The 20,181-nt window shown below is 34.9% G+C and overlaps 3 protein-coding genes across 3 annotated transcripts; 1 reads left to right on the forward strand and 2 right to left on the reverse strand.

Moving 5' to 3' along the window:
• Positions 1 to 433: 433 nt before the first annotated feature.
• On the forward strand, positions 434 to 2,552 carry LOC111405082 (transmembrane emp24 domain-containing protein p24delta9). Its single transcript, XM_023033793.1, has 9 exons — positions 434 to 439; positions 758 to 903; positions 1,108 to 1,220; positions 1,299 to 1,381; positions 1,656 to 1,736; positions 1,941 to 1,974; positions 2,106 to 2,138; positions 2,257 to 2,320; positions 2,411 to 2,552. Exons 1-9 carry the CDS (start codon positions 434 to 436, stop codon positions 2,550 to 2,552), a joined length of 702 nt encoding a protein of 233 aa, XP_022889561.1.
• Positions 2,553 to 5,006: 2,454 nt separating this feature from the next.
• Positions 5,007 to 8,970, reverse strand: LOC111395768. Its single transcript, XM_023021911.1, has 2 exons — positions 8,308 to 8,970; positions 5,007 to 5,093 (listed from the first exon to the last, which is right to left on the reverse strand). Exon 1 carries the CDS (start codon positions 8,878 to 8,880, stop codon positions 8,398 to 8,400), a length of 483 nt encoding a protein of 160 aa, XP_022877679.1. The 5' UTR covers positions 8,881 to 8,970; the 3' UTR covers positions 5,007 to 5,093; positions 8,308 to 8,397.
• Positions 8,971 to 10,084: 1,114 nt separating this feature from the next.
• On the reverse strand, positions 10,085 to 11,791 carry LOC111395775. The gene has a single exon (XM_023021924.1). It carries the CDS (start codon positions 11,632 to 11,634, stop codon positions 10,213 to 10,215), a length of 1,422 nt encoding a protein of 473 aa, XP_022877692.1. The 5' UTR covers positions 11,635 to 11,791; the 3' UTR covers positions 10,085 to 10,212.
• Positions 11,792 to 20,181: the final 8,390 nt, after the last annotated feature.

Raw genomic sequence — 20,181 nt, forward strand, 5'->3', positions numbered from 1 at the left:
TCTTCCAATAATATTGCGCCATGTGTTGTTTGTAAAATTTTTCCTTTAAAAAATTAATTTACCTGTAACATTATTCTTTATAAATACAGCACATTTACATTAAGGTCCCATTTGGCACTCATTTTTTTAAAATGTATTTTTTTCTCTCTTCTTTTCAACTACACATTCTTTATTAAAATAATAATACACGTAAATAAACAATTTTTTCTTATTTTTCAACCCCCCATTTCCCATCAATTTACTATTCTAAAATGCATTTTTACATAAAAATGGGTACCCAATGCCCTCTAGATGTTATATGAGTCTATTGATTATCACACTTATATTTTTAACATTACCCTTCATCGTATTCTTATTTTTAACATTTCATTTGTTAGAAAATCTTGTCCTTTATCATGATTTTTGTTAAAAACTATTGTTAACATGCTTTAAGATGAGGGTAAAATATTTAATCACATTTTTGCATTATTACTTATTTTTCTTATTTAAAAATACAATGGGCAAATGAATCTTTTTACCCTGTCTTAGAAAATTTTGGAGAAAAATTATAATCAGTAACAATTTATGTTAATTTGAGAATAAGAATATGACGGAAAAAAAGTTTGAGACATATACGTGATAACATTTAAAGGTTATGAACCTTTCATACAATTAAAATATAATTTAGTTATTAAAAATTATGGTCTGAATATATTTAACATTAAATAATCGATCATTTTGTCTTTATCTTGTTTTAATTTCAGAATTCTTGATATAGAACCCAGTCTTGTCGATCCAGTTTGATCTTGAGTCAGGTCAAACCAAATGCATTATTTACTGGAGAAATGAAGCTCAACTCACACTTGCAAAGTACCACATTGTTAACCCTAACGAGGGACACCCTTTACCGGATTCTCACAAAACGTCGAGCTAGTTAATAGTTTAAGAATCAACTCATTTTAGAATTGAAAATAATTCGGATCAGACCAAAAGAGGGTTATATGTACATTCTCGAGGGTTATTGAAGCCTATCTAAATGGATACTAATACTATGTCTAATCTTTGCCGGGTTCTACATTTTTCTTTTCATGCTTTTGTGTTCTCTTGTCCTCGTGGTTGGTGAAGTAGGTTGGTTTTAACTTGTATTGCCTATTTTTTTGTCGTGGGCATTTGGCAATTCTTATTACCGCGTGGACAAATTCTTGTGTTTTCTATTTCTTCTTGTTCTTTTGTACTATCGAGTATCGAGTTGTACTAAAGACAGACTATTTTAGGTATTTATATTACATTATGAATATGGAATGATGACTTCAATGCAGAAGATGAGTGTGGGTTGGACAAGACTGGAAAAATGCTAAAGAGATTCTATATGATCAAGAAATATATGAAGTTAAAATTAAATGTTGGCATATTGAAGGACCAAAAGCCCAATAAATGAATCTGTCAAAAATGATAATTGTAAGATGCATGTGTGGGAATAATGGATAAAATTAGAAAAGGTTAGGACATAATCGAATAAGTGCATGTGACGCCAGTAGTTGATAGATTTTGAGGAGGACATTTAGGTAATCATACCATAGCTTGTGTGTGCCGAAAGATGTTTTAATTCATGTAGCGATATAGTTGAATGTGTTAGAATTGAGAGGTAGAATAAGACCTAAATTTTTTTTACACAGTGGTCCGAGCCTGATCACTGTAAGAAGGAACCTCATCTCCTGAAGTTACAGGACTATTTGCTGAAATATTTAGAGAGAGTTGTATTGCTCGAGCACCTTAATTAGTTAATATGGGTTGACGCAATTTGCGAAACTATTTGATGTCATTTCACTTTTCAATAGATCAAACAAGAGTATTTGCTTCTCAGTTGTGAACCATTTCTAAGATAAGGTCAACGTTATTCTTATAAATATTTAATAAATAAGTCTGCGTGTTCAAACTAATTGTTCACAAAACAATTACAGAATACTCACATGGGATGGGATGGGATGGGGTGGGGTGGGGTTGGGTATTTTTTTTTTTCCAATTTTTTTACTCACTTGGAGCAGCCCCTTGTGTGTGTTCGGAACCCCTACCTGTACAATAAGAAGGATTAATATTTCAATGTAATGTTATTTTTCAAGTTCCAGATGTTACATTTGATGTTTTTCTACTAACTAGTGGTTTGTTAAGAACTCCTGCATCATTGAAAATGTATAATCATCTAGTTACATTATTTTTGTTTCTTTTTCTTTTTTAATTTTTGATCGTATCTTTCTTCTCACTGGTTAATGGATTTAGAGCTGAAGAACATGTACAAAAATGTTATATGCATTCACGATGACATGTTCTATCTTTGTGAGAGGTGAGTTAACAAAGCCTTCTAACTCGTGTCAATTCTCTATATGAAATTGCTGACATGCAATTTCCCACATATTATCGACGATTGCTTGACGAAAGAAGAAATGCCGGAGCTTAACAAATCAACAAACTCGAAAATGTCACGTTTGAGTTTTCTATCGCTTTCCATTTTCTTGTCTGTGGCAGGACTGCAGATATGGCATTTGATGTCCTTCTTTGAGAAGAAGCTTCTTTAATATGTGTATCTTATTGTAGTTTCTAGAGTAGGATCCATTTTAGATTCAACTTGGATTTGCAATAAAAGTACTAGTAGTACTCAGAAAGAATTATTGGAGATATGCTGCAGCTATTTGGTTCCTTATGAAGACCTGGTTCATCTGCAAGTACTAGATTATAAAATTTATCATGTAATTTTGTCCAGTCTCGTCTCGTACGGAGTAATTCATCGTTGATCATTGACAAACAACCTGTTAGAACTAGTTATAGGATTTGTGAGCAGGATTTAAGTTGAGGAACGTTAAATTATTTATTATATTAAAATTGTAGTTTTCGACTTTAGAGACAGTTGTGATATGCTCCTTAAGAAGGCATGTTCACGAGTAGCACCAATCTAGATTTATGTAACATAGAGGTCCACTGATTATATGTCCAATAAAGTTAGGATGCATTCATTGGATAATTAATCAGTAGACCCTACTGCCACGTAGACTCTTGCTACATAGCATTACTCTTGCAAAAATGGATGATAAACTCAAGCGGAATGTAGACTGGTTTGCGATGGGTTACCTCGACAATATTCGAGGTTGATACATAATGTTTTAGTATACTTGTAATGTCTAGACACCATATTTAAATGCTTTGTCAAGGCAAAAAGAGTCGTACATCAAGTAAACATTGTTCTTTTCTCTAGAAAGACGTGAACTTTCTTGAGCATGGCAATTCAGCTCTAAATGAATAAAGTGAAGACAATGGAAGAACAGGAACCTCGAATCATGGCACAAAGCCTCAATCATTCTTTCATCTAGTGAACTACTCAAGATGTTCGTAAAAGAAACCTTGAACCCACTTTAGTAGATTTATCGAACATATATAAATAGACAATACATGGATCTCTCTCTCTCTCTCTCTCTCTCTCTCACTCATATAAATAGAACATCCACATAACACACAAAGTTCTCATCAACTTGACCCGATCGAGTAGGGTATGCTCCACACTTTTCTCTACAAAAATTTCAATCAAAGCCTTTAAATAAATAAATAGGTCATTTTATAAATGCTCTTAAGTCGACGATAATGATATGCTTCAACTAGATGAATATAGCATCAGACAGTTAATAATACTCTTCAGCAACATCACTGGTAGAGAAGACTGCAAATAACTGAAGCAAAGTAGGGGTCTTGCTATGCCTGTAAGTAATGGAAATGGTGCTAGAAGAATATCTTCGACAAGTTCTACAGCAGCTATGGTTAAATGATAATCAATATATTATCTTTCAAACTATTCTTGATTTCAGATTCCAAGTCACTTATCCCTTCCAACTTTCTGAAAGGATCATTCAATTTCTCCAAGCAGGATAGTGGCAAATATCCTAAAACAGTTTATCTCCACTTATATAATATTCACAGAAGACATAAAATTTATAAGATTTGAAGTATTCAACCAGAAGACAATTACCTATAGCCACATTGGCAAAACACCTGTTTTTAAAAGTATTATCAAGAAGATTAGTCAAAGACCTTGTAAGAAAACAATAGTAATATCCATAGCATATTCTCCAAATTCCCATAAATTTTCTGTTCCAATTCTTTTCGAGTTTTTCAAAGTCGGATATGGAGGTGGGAAGGATCTTTAGCCCTTGCATAGATTGCAGAATAGCATCAGCATTGCCATTGACTGGAAGATGGCAGCCAGCATATGGGAAGAAACTATTGTGTTTAGAATCTGACTGAAACAAATTAGATCGAAAAATGTCTTTAACTTTGGAGTTTCTATTAACTATGAAATGAACAAACAAAGAAGAATCCGTCAAATTCGATTCATGCCAAGATAACACAGCCTATTAAATCCCAATCAGTTCCGAACTTATTATATAAGAAATGTGGTTGCCAAATTCAACATTTATTCTAGAACATACACAATTAATTCAAAAAATTGCAATTAAACTAGATTTGGCCTGCCAATTAAATCACCTTTTCGGATTTCATAAAAAATCTAACCACATTCAGCTCAACATCCTGAATCGAATAACTTATTTTTACATGCTACATTTTCAGTTCTCCTCAATCCCATTTTACCACTTTCACAATATAAGTGCACTGCATCTTTTAATCTCTATTAATTAATAATCGAAATTACCAAAGCCACATACGACATAACTCATAAGCTCGAAAACATGCTCAACATGTATATTTGTAAAGTGTAAAATATGATTACCGGCTCAGAAATGTCATCAAATGAAAACCCCAAAAGTATGCATTGAAAGAAGTCCATTTAGATCAAATAAAATTATTCAGAATTATACCAATTTCTACCAGCAACTCACTAGTTTTTGATTAATTTACCTCAATAACATTCTCTGATCTGTAAAATCAACGAATCTAAACAGCCCGATCTCCTCAATTCTCCCAAATCAATACCCTCCCTTTTGCTCAGCCCCATCAAAAGTTTCCTCCTTTTTCACGACCAAGATTCTTCCCCCCACCGCCTTCCTTGCTACTCAATCTCTCTCTCTTTTCTCCAATTCCTTTGCAGCCTCCTCTTCAACTGCCTTCTCAACCTGCAAAATTGGATCATAGTAATCAGCATGAACTTCCATACACTTCTTCAAAGCAAAAAAATAATAATAATAATAAATAAAAAAAAAAAAATTCTCCACAATATCCTCTGGATTCTTCTAACCCTCAATAAAACTTCTCCCATTCTGTAAATATATCTTTACCTCACCTTCACTCTTCTCTTCTTCAGTACCTTCCCCTTCATCATTTGCTTTTTTCTGAAACTTCTTCCACCGTTTCTTTTTCTTGTGGATCTTGTAGTTCTGGGCTTTTGAGATTTCAGAGATGCAGCTTCTCTTTGCAATTGGATGTGCAATAACAGTTCTAGTAGTATAGTATTGGAAAAGTATTGTTGCAGATTTAATGTAGCTTTTTGATTCCTCATGAACATCTACAACTACTAGGTGATAAATTATCCCGTATCACTTCTTTAATCTTGTCTAATTCAGTCAAGCTAGTGTGCTGAACATTAGAGGAAAATAGCCAACTAATTGTGAGCAACGGCATATGAGATGATCAGGACGAAGTTGGATTTGCATACGCACAAAGATAGGGGTGTTAAATGGACAGGATTGTTGCTTGAAGACAAGCCCAGCATGACTCAATAACAGGCCTGAGCTGGCCTGGTCCAAGCTCTATAAGCTACAATTTTGTGAGGCCCTCGCAAGCATGTAGGCCACAGTGCCAAGCTGTACATGGCTGCCCTCAAAGGTGGGCAGATCACAGTCTGACCCACTTTGACAGTTGACACCACTAGAAGAAGATGCAAACTATCCCAATTTGAATAACATTTTGCACTGATGATGCTTTGTACAAGAGTACGAGTTTTCCTCATTACGACAAGTGTCACAAATGAATTGCTCACTAAAACTGTCTAAAGACACTGCAACGGATTGACAATCACGACACACACAATTTTATAGAAATGCCAAATTCATCTCCACATTCCACCAAGTTGCACATCCGAAACTCAGAATTTTATGCTGCAGATGTGCTTATAAATGTTATGACGGAGAATCAGGATATTGGTGATAGGCAATGAATGCACAAGGAATAGCCCTTAATAACATAGCATCATTAGATTAAGAATAGGATATCGAATTGGAGAATACTAATGAGAAATTAACGTTTAATTATTAATGCTTCCTAAAAATCAGCATCATTAATTGAACTGGGGAATTTCTAGGGCTGAAAGTTATGGTAATGGAGCCAGAAAAGAATCTTCACACAGAATTTTAAAAATCAACAATGAAAAAAACCGATATAAGCTAATCTCCACAAACAATTTATCTTTCCATAAAGACCAATTATATTACATGCACATATATAAAATGCTCACAAGTAAATAGTAACCAACGCTCAGCAACATAATAATTCAAAAAAATAGTTGAAAGCAGATATCTTCCATAACACCACGTCCACACTTTTTATCCAGTTGAATTCAATAAAGTATTCTTTACCCTCTTCGCTAATATGGTCTACAGATATTTCATTTTTTGGAAGTTAAAGAACTTGACATTTGTGAATGAGGCAGAAAGATTCCTTTTGCATAAAAATTCTTAGATGCAGAAGTGCAGCAATCTCAGCAGTTACAGATCAGGGCAACTGAAAATTTCGGGCCAGTTTAAGGTATTTGGTAACTGCTTTTTCCAATGTCTTAAAGATGTTTCGTCAAATTGACCACGGTATTGCAGGATTAAGGGACACTTTTTCCTTAAATTGAAGATCATCTTCTCAGAGTTCCATACTTCTTTCAAAACATTTCACAAATCACACGTTATTAAGACTTTATTTGGTTTTGTTTTAAAGGATGACAAAAATATGAGTCAAAGTCAACAATTAATTTTAACCACACATTTCATGGGATTCGCAACTTTTATCAACTTTTCAACCACACATTTCATTAACTTTTATCAAAATCTATTAAAAAATTTATTTTTAACAAAATCAAACAAGCACTAAGTATTTTTTTTTTTTTCCTATGGAACTGTGTACAAACATGCAAATAAGTACCTCATACTGTCTATAAAAAGAATGGTTGTTGGCTTCTAGATCAACCGCTAATACAACAAAATTTACCACCTTTTAGCATTCCTTTTTTTTTTTTTTTTTTTTTTTTTTTTTTTAAATTTAATTGTAAACTAATTCTCAAGCTCCCTTCTTAACAACAAGTGTGACCATGCAAATGTGCGCACCCCTCAAGTTGCAGACACTGATCAAGTTCAAGCACATCTTATTCTGTTACTCCTTGTTTAGCAGTTAACAGTAGCTTACCAGGCTTTATCAATTGATGGATGCAGAGAATACTAGATTAGCGAAGACAAAGTAATGATCCTTGAAGAATTATACCAGAAGACTTTTGGCACATTCACCTAATACATTGTTAAAAATATTATCAAGGTGATTAGTCAAAGACCCTGCTAAAAACATGATAATATTCCAAAGTTTATAGCCGTAATCACCATATTCCCATAATCTTTATCTTCTCTTTTCATATCTAGACTAATATGTCAAAGTTGGACGTGGAGGTGAGACGAAATATCCAGCCCCAACATAATTTCTGAGAAGCCTTGGCATAGCTCCCAATTGAAAGATTAAAGCATAAGGGAAAAAAAAAATAGTGTTTAGGATTAGATTCAACTTTCTATTAACCATGACCCAAACAAAAATAGTCTGTCAAATTCGATTCAACGCCAAGAAACCGCAGCTCACCACATCACAACCGATCGCCACGTTTGAAAAACAAAAAGTATGGGGGCCAAATACATTATATTCAACATTTACAATAGAACATCAGCAACTTCAATTAAACTATCCTTGGCCAGTTGGCCTAGCGCTTAAATCATCAATTTGGATTTCATAAAAAATAAGAATAAATTACATATTCAGCAGAGCATCCTCAATTGAATAACTTATTTTTACATGCAACAAATCTCCTCAATCCCATTTTTCCACTTTCACAACATGAGATCATTGCATTTTTTAACACTCTTGAATTTATAACCTAAATTACCGAAGCCATAGAAAACATAACTCACATGCTCAAAAACCTCATCGTATATTTTCTTAAAGTTTAAATATGATGACAGGCTCATAAATGTCATTGAACAAATACCCTAAAAGCATACATTGAAAGGATGCCATCTAGTATAGGATACAATTATTCAAAAATTTACTACTTTCTATAAGAAACTCCCTTGTTTTTCTTTAATTTACCTCGAGAACATTCTCCCAAAGCTTCACAATTTCCATATGTAAAATGAACGTACGAATTCTAAACAGCTCGATCTCCTCAATTCTCCCAAATCAAGATCCTTCCTTTTTCTCAGCCCTATCAAAAGTTTCCTCATTATTTTGCAACTCAGATTCTTCCCCACCGTCTTCCTTGCTACTCAATCTCTCTTTCTCCAATTCCTTTGCAGCCTCCTCCTCAGACGCCTTCTCCGCCTGCAAAATCGGGGCATAGTAATCGGCATGAGCTTCCATACACTTCTTCAGAGCAGAAGTTACCTGAAAACACTTCTCCACAATGTCCTCTTTATTCTTCTCACCCTCCTCAATACACTTCTCCCATTCTATAAATGTGTCTTTACAGCCGCCCCCTTTCATGAATAAACAAAATCCACATTCTCCCTCCTCCTCCTCTTCTTCAATACCATTCCCCTCATTAATTGAGTCTTCTGAAACTTGTTCCGTCGCTGTTTCTTTTTCTTGTGGAATTTCTTGGATTTTGGGTTGGTGGGCGGGCTGTATTTCGGGTTTGGATTCCTCGGAATTCGGGGAAGACATGTTGTGGGGCTCTGCGGAGGTGGGAGTGTAGCTAGGGTTTGAGGGTGTTAAGGTGTTCAAGAGATATCTGCCATTGCTGCAGTTCTTAAACCTCTCTTATTCTTCTTGGTCTCCCTAATGATAAAAATGGAAATTTGCATTTTCGTCCCTAACCTTTGTAATCTATTACTAATCTACATTCTATCTTTTTTTTAGCACCAGTCGCCCTCAATTTTTTACTTAATTGCAAATCATGTCGCTCAGATTCTGTGATAAACTGCTATCATTCCACGCTCGAGGTTCAAACAAAATGGTTGTACTTGGAAGCCCATGGTCGAGTTTGGGCCCTACTTGCATTCGAGCATGTGGTTGAGCATAGAGAACTTGGTCAAGTGGTCGAGCGTGGGACATCCCCGTCCAGGATCGTGTGTGGGTACTTTTACCCGATTGAGCTCGCACCTTTCTGCCCTTGAGTTTGACTCACGGGATTAGGTTCGAGCACCAAAATTCATGAATGAATCTTCAATTATATCTGCGGTTCGTGATGACTTGACAGATACACCCTTACTTCTATGTGATTTACAAGTAGTTTTCACTGTTGAAAACGTAACGAAACCTAATTCCAATTAATATTAGAGTTATACAATCCAAGTAAAGGGCTAGTTTAAACATAATAGGGAAATTGAATTCACGAGTCTTTTATAAAAAGATTTAAAAAATCTCACACTATGACCCAAATAAATTTGTAGCCCATAACATTATGAATAATACTATTTAATTTCATTGGAATTATAACTTCAGTCCGTGTAGCATTAAGTGATAACCTAAATGAAAGAAAAAAATAAATGACCGCTAATCATTTAATGTCATATTAGAGTTGTATAGATTGAGGTTATTACCCCAGTGACGCTAAATAGCATTATTCTAACATTATTCAATAAAGTCAAATAATTATCCTAAAAATAATTCGAACAATTTCTTCACTAGTTTGAGTCTGATAGATAAACTAAAAGATGCTTCTGCAATTTATAGACTTTGATATGATGAAATGCCACTTCAAATAAATGAAATCAAGATGAATCGGTGCTTCTATATCAAAGGTTACACCTTATTCCGCAGCATTTTAACACTCTTTGAGAGGACATAGTCGATACATGATGTATGTTTCATCTTTTGTTTCCTTTTGTAAACTGTAAATTAAATTATAAATCATCAAAATCGAGCACATGATAATCTAAAAGTAACATTCATTTGTACCATCATGTTAACCCAGTATAGATAAAGAATCCCATAATTACTGAATTGAACAAATGAATATCACCAAAATAGACAAGAAATATTAGAACATATGCCTCAAAAATGAAATCCTGTCCATCTCTGGAAATTGTTCAGTTCAGTTCCTTGGGAAATTGCCAATCCAATCCCTGTTCTTCCCCCTTGGCCAATCCCTCTGTAATATAATCTCCATTCATCTAAATCTCTATCCATTTGCACTAAATAAGGTGATCCCACCCCTTCACAATCCCATCCATTTTCTTGAGATTTCTTCAACAATGGAAAATCTTGAACCCTCCTCCATTGCTTCAATCCATCTGAAGATACTGCGAATCCGATACTCCTCTCACCTTCAGCAGCAACACCTTCATAAACCATCAAATATGTCCCATTTTTCTTGTTCCTAATGACCTTAGGATTCACTATCCCACACTCATCAAATGCACCATTTGCACCTCCTCCAAGAATTTTCCCCAATTTCACCCACCTCATTCCATCCCTGGACCGGGCAATGCCAACTGCAAAGTGTCCACTTTCTGCATCGAATGAGTGGTAATACATTCTAAGATCACCACTACCATGATAAACAACCTGTGGAGAGGCAATGAATAAAGAATCCCACTCTCCATTTGATCCCACATCAAACAGTGCTCCGCTATGATGCTCCCCCTCAATTCTAGCCCAGTGCCTTCCATCTTGACTCATTGCCAAACCAGGCAATGACTTCAAAATCTTGCTTTTGCCCTCATTTTCATTACTAAAATCACCAACAATGTGTGCCCTCTCAGGATTCTTGAGACTAAATTCCAAAGAATTATCTGAAAATTCGACATATTCGGAGCTAACTCCGGTGTAATAAAGCCAGTAAACAGCATTGTTTGATCTGACCTTTGTACTAGACATAATCACAATTTCACAAGGCCTAATGCTCTGTATATCAAATGCCCACCAATCTTTACTACAATTCATCACCAACCCCACATCAGCACTTGATTTAACAGCCCCTCCACCTCTCTCCCAGTGAATTCCATTGCTTGAAACTGCCAATCCGATCGATTCAAAATCCGGGTTTTCACCAGATCTCCCATGGTACCACATGTACCACCTCTCTTCATCATCACTTAGGTACCTTTTCACCACAGGCGACCCAACTTCAAGGCTATCCCAAGAATTCTTGGTACCCAAATCAAAGACTAAACCTCTCGAAAATGATGAATTTGAAGAAGAAAGGGATTGAATCGAAGTGGGCTTGGCTTGTTTTTGAGTTCTTGAATGTGAACTGGGCTCAACAGTCAAATTTTCATCCGTTTCATTTTCTCTATTGATGTTTGGTTTTGTGGAGCAGCTCCTGAGAAATAAGGAAACATTTTTATTGCTGGGATTGTTACAGTAATTAAGATTCAAAATTTGTGGTATTGTCTGAGGCCATATTGGGGTTAAGGTAGTTAAGTTAGTTGATTTTGCGAGACAATTGATTGTTACTGTGCTAGCAGCATCCATGGCTGGAGAGAAGTGGAGCTTGATGGGATTGGTGGAAGGTATTGAAATATCAAGTTTGGAAGTATACTAACCAATAATATTTTGACACCCGTTTTTCCATTCACCTTTGATGACAATTTGAGAAAAAGAGAATAAAGTGCTCTAGCAGAGAGGTAAAATTGAGTAAGATGGGGTGTGATTAGACATAAAGTTCGAAGGAAAAGAAAAGGAAATAAGAACATTGCCTCTCAAGAAAGGTATAACATTGGCTAAATATTTATCACTTTATTTGGAATACAAAATGTTGGAATTTGATGAGCAAAAATTGGACATTTCAGCACTTGTTTGATCCCACTTTTTTTTAACTTATTTTTTTAAATTTCATTTTTAATCGTACATTCTCACAATAAAACATTCTGTAATTCAATAAGAGAGTTAGGATCGATTCGATCTGACCGCTTAGAATTGGAATAAGTTCGATAACATGTAAACTCAAAATTTTTTCATACATTTTAACTACACATTTTCTTGAAAATCATTATTCCAAAATCTATTAACACCAAATAATGGGGATCAAACAAGGGCTCGGTATGATTCTCGAGATTAAAGAATTGGAAAATGTGAGTACAAAGTAATATGGGATGCTTGGGCTATTATGTTGATTTTCGACATAAGTTGTAGTATGAGAAATACAACAAATGAGTAAAAAGTTTATTTTTTAGAAATTTTTAGAGAGACAATTCTGTTAAATTTAAAGATAGGAACTGAAAATACCTTATTCCTCAAAAAAAAAAAAACAAAACAAAAAACCATATTATCAATAAAAACTATGAAAATTATATATAAATAATTTTAATTCTTCCGATGGAGTACTAAAGAAAACCCATCTACTTCATTACAGTGACTAATGATAGTTAACATTACTGGTGCCTAACATGGTCTAGGTGGCAACTGCATCGCATTAAATGATATATTCATTTAAATACAATGTCATACAATTCATTTAGTTAAATCTATCAAGTGTGATAATTTAAAATGGTATTCTAGCACTATAGGTGCTAAATAGCATGATTCAATTACAATGGAACCAACATAAAAGGTTGGTAAAATATCGATGAAAGTTCATTAATGATGTGGACCATTACTTACAGTCTAAGGTACCTTTGTCTTAGGTGTAACATCTTGAAATTTTTTTTTGGTATAAAATTTATTTATTCTATATTATTTTGAAAGTTGAGGGACTAAGATAAAAATATATTAATTCTTATATTCATTGGGTCAAATAATTGGATTTTGATAGAACAAGGATAAGTATGTCAATATTATACTCGTTAGATAGCTCGTATTTCATTATGTATTTTATGCTCGAGAAAAAATTGATTTGGTAAAGTTAGGCACAAGATATTATAGTTCTAAGAATGTAACCTTTGTTGGTAAATAATATTAATTTAAATAATATGTTAGTCACGTGTAGATAATTATTTACTTTTGATTAGGATAAAAAGGCCAATTGTTATCTAATTAAAACTCCTAGTTACTTCATTGTTATCCATTTAAATTAGAATATGAGAAAATCCCAAACCTAGGTTGTAGAGTCAAATCATATCAGTTTGGGACAACCACATGAGGGAGAAATAAATTGAGTGATAACAGCAAATCTTGCAATGACTTCTGATTATAATAAGGCATTGGAAGACATGGATAAGTTTGTTTTTTTATGATTTATTAGTTTTGATTTTTGAGATTAATATATGGTTGCCACGTGTATTTGGATAGAGATAGTGGGGTCTTTGTTTATTGAATAAGATAATAATAAAGTACATTTTGAATAGACCTCTGTAACAAGATTTAGCTCTATCAAGTCAAAGTTTTGGTTTATATGCTACTCTAGCCTATACCTATATATATGGGCATGATGAAATGGTTTTACTCACATCAATTCTTATAACACATACGATGGAGAGAGAGAGAGAGAGATGAAAGAGTGTTTAAAATTAGAAATGTTGGAACTTGGCACTTCTTGGAAAAACCTTTTAGAACATTCATAGCAAGAAGGACACCTATGGATAAAGTAGGTAAATCAGATTTTTCTTCGTGGGATTGATATTTAAAAGGTTAAACCCTAACCTTAAGGGTCCCCCACCACGCATCGTGAGGGAGGTAAATCGCAGGTTATGCCTCCAAGGGTACAGGGTGGAAGGCTGCTTGTACACTTGCACTTACCCAAGAGCCAAATCCATATTTCAGGATTCGAACCCTTGACGCAGCAGCCTCAAGCAAGGCTGGATTTCTCCACCCCCCTTCTTTTACCACTTGGAGATGTGCCCTGGGGGCTCGTGGGATTGATATTTGGGAGTACATAGTAAGGAAAGAGGATTTTCCTCTATTTAAAAGGCTGCTGGAAATAAGTGACAAGACTAAACAGCTTGAACACGCTGTCCAAGTCACAAAGGGCAAGCTGTTGAATTGGATAGCTTCAACATGGTAGCTGCATATAATTTTTCAAATCGAAGGAGTCAAGGATAGTCGGGGCAGCAACTATTTGGAATGTGTTTGTCACCCCTAAGCATGTTTTGATCCTGTGGCTAGGAGATAATCCAAGTTGTTAACTAAGGACAAACTAGGGCACTTGGAGATAGACAGAAATTGCAGTTTTTGTGGAGTTGCGATAGAGACGGAACAACACCTATTTTCACTTGTAGTTCATTGCATTTGTTTGGGGAAAGATCATGCATGGCTTAGCATTAGACGTTTTATGTCTATGCTACATTGAAATGGATTAAAAATGAGGCTAAGGAGACGTCTTGGCTAAGAAAGTTAAGCATATTGCACTTGCTAGCACCGTTTACCTCTTATGGACAATATGAAACATGATGATTTTTGAGAATCTTAGATCGCAGGTTGATAGCATTGTTATACAGATGAAAACCCATGTAGACAAAGTAATGTTTTCTTCGTATCCTCATGTTTTGATTCACTTTGATTCATTAGCTTTAGGTCACTAGATCTTCTCGTTTGTACATTTTTTTCATTTTGTTTGCCTGGATATACTCAATATACTTGTATATGTATTTGATCTTTATTTGACCAGGTATGCCCGATATACTTGTATACGATTTTTTATCAATATATTTTACATTTATCGAAAAAAATATTAACCAATCACCAATTAAAAATCCGCATGTGATGAAAGATATCACATTTTAGATTCAAAATAATATATTAACCAAACACATCCAGTAATTTTGTAGACGAAAATAATGAGGACCAGTCTAGATGTACATAATTTTTTTTACAGATCTCCTACAGATAACACACATTGGTGGGGTAGATGATTTATTTTTTGGAATAAAATATTCACATGGGGCCCACCCCCATGTGAGATTTCTGTGATGTTTCTGGCAATGACTTGTCTGTACACTTGGATTTTTCCAAATAATGACGTTTAAAAGATTCAAAGGAAAAAGTACTTAACCAATAAACTAAACAAAATGGGGTGAACTTGTAAAACATTTTCCAAAAGTTTTGACATTGATCTATGTCACATATATGCCATATAATTGTAAATATTTAATGGTATATATAATTTATTTATTTAATAGCTGGATTGAAACTTTGATTATTAACACTTTGGTAAGCTGGAAATTGGTTGGAGCAATTGAAAAATTAATTGGAGAAGAAGCTATATCTAAACCTTTTGTAAGTGACACAAGGTTATTGAGGTAGGCAACCAGCTAAGGCTTCAAATTTCTGCTCAAATGAATGACAAGAGGTAAAATTTGTGTGTTTTGGTGTGACCGTTTATTGCTACAAGTTGCTCGTATGTGTTATCCCACATCGGTTTAATATTGAAATAAATACAAATTTATAAAGATCTTGTGCTTCTCCACTTAATAAGGTTGACCTTATTAAGATGGACCTCAAGTCTTAATATAGTATCAGAGCCATCCCTTAGATTTCAAAATTAGTTTGCTCAAATGAGTCACCATCTTGAAGGGGTCTGTTAAGGAATGTGTTATCCAACATCGGTTTAATATCGAAATAAATACCAATTTATAAAGATTTTGGACTTCTCCATAAGGTTGACCTTATTAAGATGGACCCCAAGTCTTAACAGTATGTCTAACCAATCTCTCACAGCTGGTTTGTTTAGTAAAGATGGCGAGGCAACATATCTCTCTTTCGTCTATGCTAAATGTACTCAGGCTAAGAGGCAAAAGCTATAGAGTGAACTTGAGGATTGGCAAAGGAACGATATACCGTGGTTAGCAATGGGTGATTTCAATAGGATCAGAATTGATTCGAAGAAAATTGGTAGGAACCCAAGGTCTCAAACGATCATGGAGGACTTCAGTTCTTTTCTAAACAATTGTTGTCTAGCTAAGCTAAGCTTTAATGGTTGAAGAATGTCCTAGTGCAATGATCATGATGGTCTAACATGTAGCAGGGAAAGATTGGATCCTATAATTACAAAATGGTGCTTGTTTACAATCAGTCTTTACTACTCAGATGGAGTATCTAGCAAAGAAATCATCGGATCATCACCCTATGCTTATCTACTTTGAGAAGAAGATGGAAAATTATGGCCCTACTTCTTTTAGATTCCAAAACATGTGGATCAATGGAAAGACGAGGAACCTCAAGCAGGGCCCCCTGGACTGGCTACAAAACTAAAGAAATTGAACGTGGCCTTGAGATCATGGAACAAGCATGTTTTTTGACAAGTGGAGAATACCATTAAAGCTCTGGAAGACCGGATGGAATTTATATAGCATCAATTACAAATGGGGTACCAATATAGGTTGGAGGAAAACTATATTTTAATTAAGCTTGAATTGGAAGCTTGGCAAAAATATGAAGAGATAAAGATGGCTCAGAAGGTGAAGAAAAGTAAGCGGATCACAAGAAATCTTCTTTTATCGTTGACGTGCAACTTGCAAACGGGGATGTTTTAAGCTCGCCAGAAGAGGTCCATAATGGGGCAGTATGATATTTTCAAGATTTTTTGTCAGAGAAGGGCCCAAACCAATGAGCTGACTTATCATGTTTGGAGCCTATTATCTTGAGTGGGGAGAACGAGACTCTCATTAGTGACCCGACGGAAGAGGAAATTTTGGGAACCTTGAAGTCAATTCCAAAACAAAGTATTCCTGTGCACAATATTTTCGGGATTGCTTTTTACACTTCTTGCTAGGAGATTATAAGGGAAGATGTAGTGGTTGCGATAAGGAGTTTTTTGCTAGTTATCAGTTCCCACGATTTTACTTGGCTTTTTATATCGTGCTCGTACCAAAACTCAAGATTCAAAAAGCTTCGATTGATATATTCAAGCTAATTAGTCTGTATGTAATGTGATTTACAGAGCCTTTTCTAAGATCACAGGCAATTGTATGACTAAATTCCTATCCATGAATATCAATTAAACAAGGAGTTTATATTGGATAGAAGCTGTTAGAAAATACGGGTCGTGGGTCGCCCATGTGGGATGACCCGACCCACAAGTTAGTAAAATGGTTGGAGGGAGTGGTTTGAAGATAGAGATAAAAAATGATGGCATTGAAAATAGTGTGAAAATTCCGATGTAAATTCACACAAAATTGGAAAGCCCTAAGAACCACATTTCTGGCATGAAATCTCATAAAAAATGGCACTATTGTGAATAATAATCCCCTTTCATTGTGATCGGGATTGAGACCATTGGAGTACAAAAAAATGCAGATTTTGGAGATTTGAAAGCAAGGTAATTCAACCTCGATTTTGCGATTTCATGTAAGTATCATTACTTGGAACTTAGTTATAAGCATGCAAGCATGTTTTACATTGGTATCAGAGCCTAAGTAGGTCTTTTTTTTGCTTAAACACATGCTAAAAATGTCCTAGAATGATTGAAATGTTGGAAAAAATGAGTAAATTTTCGATGGAACCGACTCATTTTTTGTACAATTTTCGATGGAACTCGTTGGTCCAATTTGGAAGATCAAAATTGATTTGTATTCACTTTTATGAGAATATCGAAATCATATATTTACTTGGGAAAAATGAAGCTTGGATGAATGATAAATTGGAGCTCAAAGTTGACCATTGGAAGATGGTTTATGTGGAAAAAATTGGACTTGTCCCACATAGGAAAATGAAGAAAGCATGAACCACTTTATATATGGCTACACATTGGAATATGTAGCATAGAGGCTCTCTCCACGTGCGTGCAAAGGGTGCAAATCACGGACCGAAATAGCTTTCGGACCTTAAACTTGTGTGTGGATGTGACCTACGTCCACGAATGTCGGACCAAACGGAGCAAAAATTGGCCCATTTGGAGTGTCCACATTTTGCTAATTTTTGCTTTCTCTAACTGACTTTTGAGTTTCTGAAATTGCTAAATCTCCAATGGTTACTGCAGCAACTGAAGTAACTCCAATGAACAGATTTAACTTATATTAAATCTCGTTTTCCAGCAATTTCTTACACGCACTAGAAAATACATGAAAGTCTCTCCGTCTGCATAAATCACAGTATTGTTCTGTCTGCATGTATAGTTTATATCCAACGTCGTGGTGGTGATATTGTTCCAATACTAACTCAGCTCATCGGAGTAGTGCCTGTAGTACTCAGATTATACTGGTTTACCGTTGTATCTTGGGAAACAGACGCTAGGATTAAATCTCAAGCACTTACAGTGAAGGGACACATTTGTTTTAAGGAAACTGTGCTCGCATAGCCCTTGAGTTGAAAGTTCATCTGTTATTTATTGAATTCCTATGATTTCTGCAATTTATTCATGTGCTTTATATAATCTGCAGTTTTATTATTTTGTCGTTCTATTTATGTTTTAAATAAAATTAGATTGACGAAAGAAAATGGAATACAGTTTCTCCAAAATTTTCAGAATACTACATATACGGTATATGCAAATACGGTAAGCTATTGCATATATGATATACTAGTGCAAATGCAGTAGACTGTTGTAAATACAGTATGCTATTGCAAATACGGTAAATTGTTGCAAATACTGTATCATGTATATACGGTAAGCTGTAAATATGGTAATATGCATATATGGTAATTTGTATATACGGTGTGCATGAATACGGTATGCATAAATTCAATATGTAAATTGCATATAAGGTATGAATGAATCTGGTTTCATTCACTAACACTAATTAAATTCAAATTTAAAACATATTGTAAAAAAAATAAAATTGGTTTCTTATATTGTTACATTTTAGAAACTAATTTTTTTGTTTGACTTTCAGAAATGGCAATCGAATCGATCAACGTGGATGTGACTCAAACTGTGCCTACTGAAAACCAGGCTGTGAGCTCTGATGTGGCTCAATGGCCAATTTCTGTTATGGCTTAGACTGTGGCTAAATTGCCAAGTCATGTTATGATTCAAACTGTAGCTCCAACAATTGGTCATACTGTTAATGTTCCGATCAATCATGGAGAAAAATCGGAGAAATTCAATGGCTTGAATTTCAAAAGGTGGCAGTAGAAAGTGCTATTTTACCTGACGACTTTGAAAATTGCAAGATTATTGACTAAGACTGTTCCAAAACTCAATGAGGATGAGGGAAATGTTCAAGCAATCAGTACACTTGATGCTTGGAACCATTCAGATTTTTTGTGTCGAAACTGTATTATGAATAGCTTAGCAGACACGGTATACAATGTGTGACACGCTATATAATGTGTATAGTACTATGAAAACTATTAAGGAGTTGTGGGAGTTGTTGGACCGAAAATATAAAATTGAGGATGTCGGGGCTAAAAAGTTTATTGTCGACATATTCTTAGACTATAAAGTGGTGACTTCAAAATAGTCATTAGTCAAGTGCAAGAACTCCAAGTGATTATTTACGAAATTCATGCCGAATGAATGATTTTGAGTGAAACTTTCCAAGTATCTGCAATTATTGAAAAATTGCCCTTCGCGTGGAAAGATTTCAAGAATAATTTGAAGCACAAACGAAAGAAAATGAACATCGAAAAACTAATTGTTAGACTTAGAATTGAAGAAGACAACAAGAGTTCTGAAAAGAAGTTATTCAATCCTAGTGTGGCTAAAGCCAATGTTGTGGAGCTTGGCCAAAGTAGTAAGACCTACAAAAAAAGTCTGGGCCATCCGGTGGCAAAAAGACCAAGCAAGGACCGAAATGTGGAATTTCTAAGAAGAAATTTCAAGTGAAATGCTTCAATTGTGACAAAGTAGGCCACAAGTCTTCGGAATGCAGATTGCCAAAGAAGAAGAAAGAAGCAAATGTGGTTGACTACATGGCACAAGATGTGCTAGAACCGAATCTCTCAACCGTCATTTCTGAAGTGAACATGGTGAGTTCAGACCCCAAAGAATGATGGATTGACATTGGTGCTACGAGGTATCTGTACTTTGATAAGGAACTGTTTGCTGTGTTCGAAGCAATTAAGAATGGGAAGAAGTTGTTTATGAGAAGTTCGGCAACTTTTGAAATCAAGGGTCAAGAAAGGTGGTTTTGAAGATGACCTCGGGAAAGGAACTTACTCTTAACAATGTGCTATATGTGTCGAAAATTTGAAAGAACCTAGTGC

This window comes from Olea europaea, chromosome 1, assembly GCF_002742605.1.
Source record: "Olea europaea var. sylvestris chromosome 1, O_europaea_v1, whole genome shotgun sequence".
Lineage (NCBI taxonomy): Eukaryota > Viridiplantae > Streptophyta > Magnoliopsida > Lamiales > Oleaceae > Olea > Olea europaea.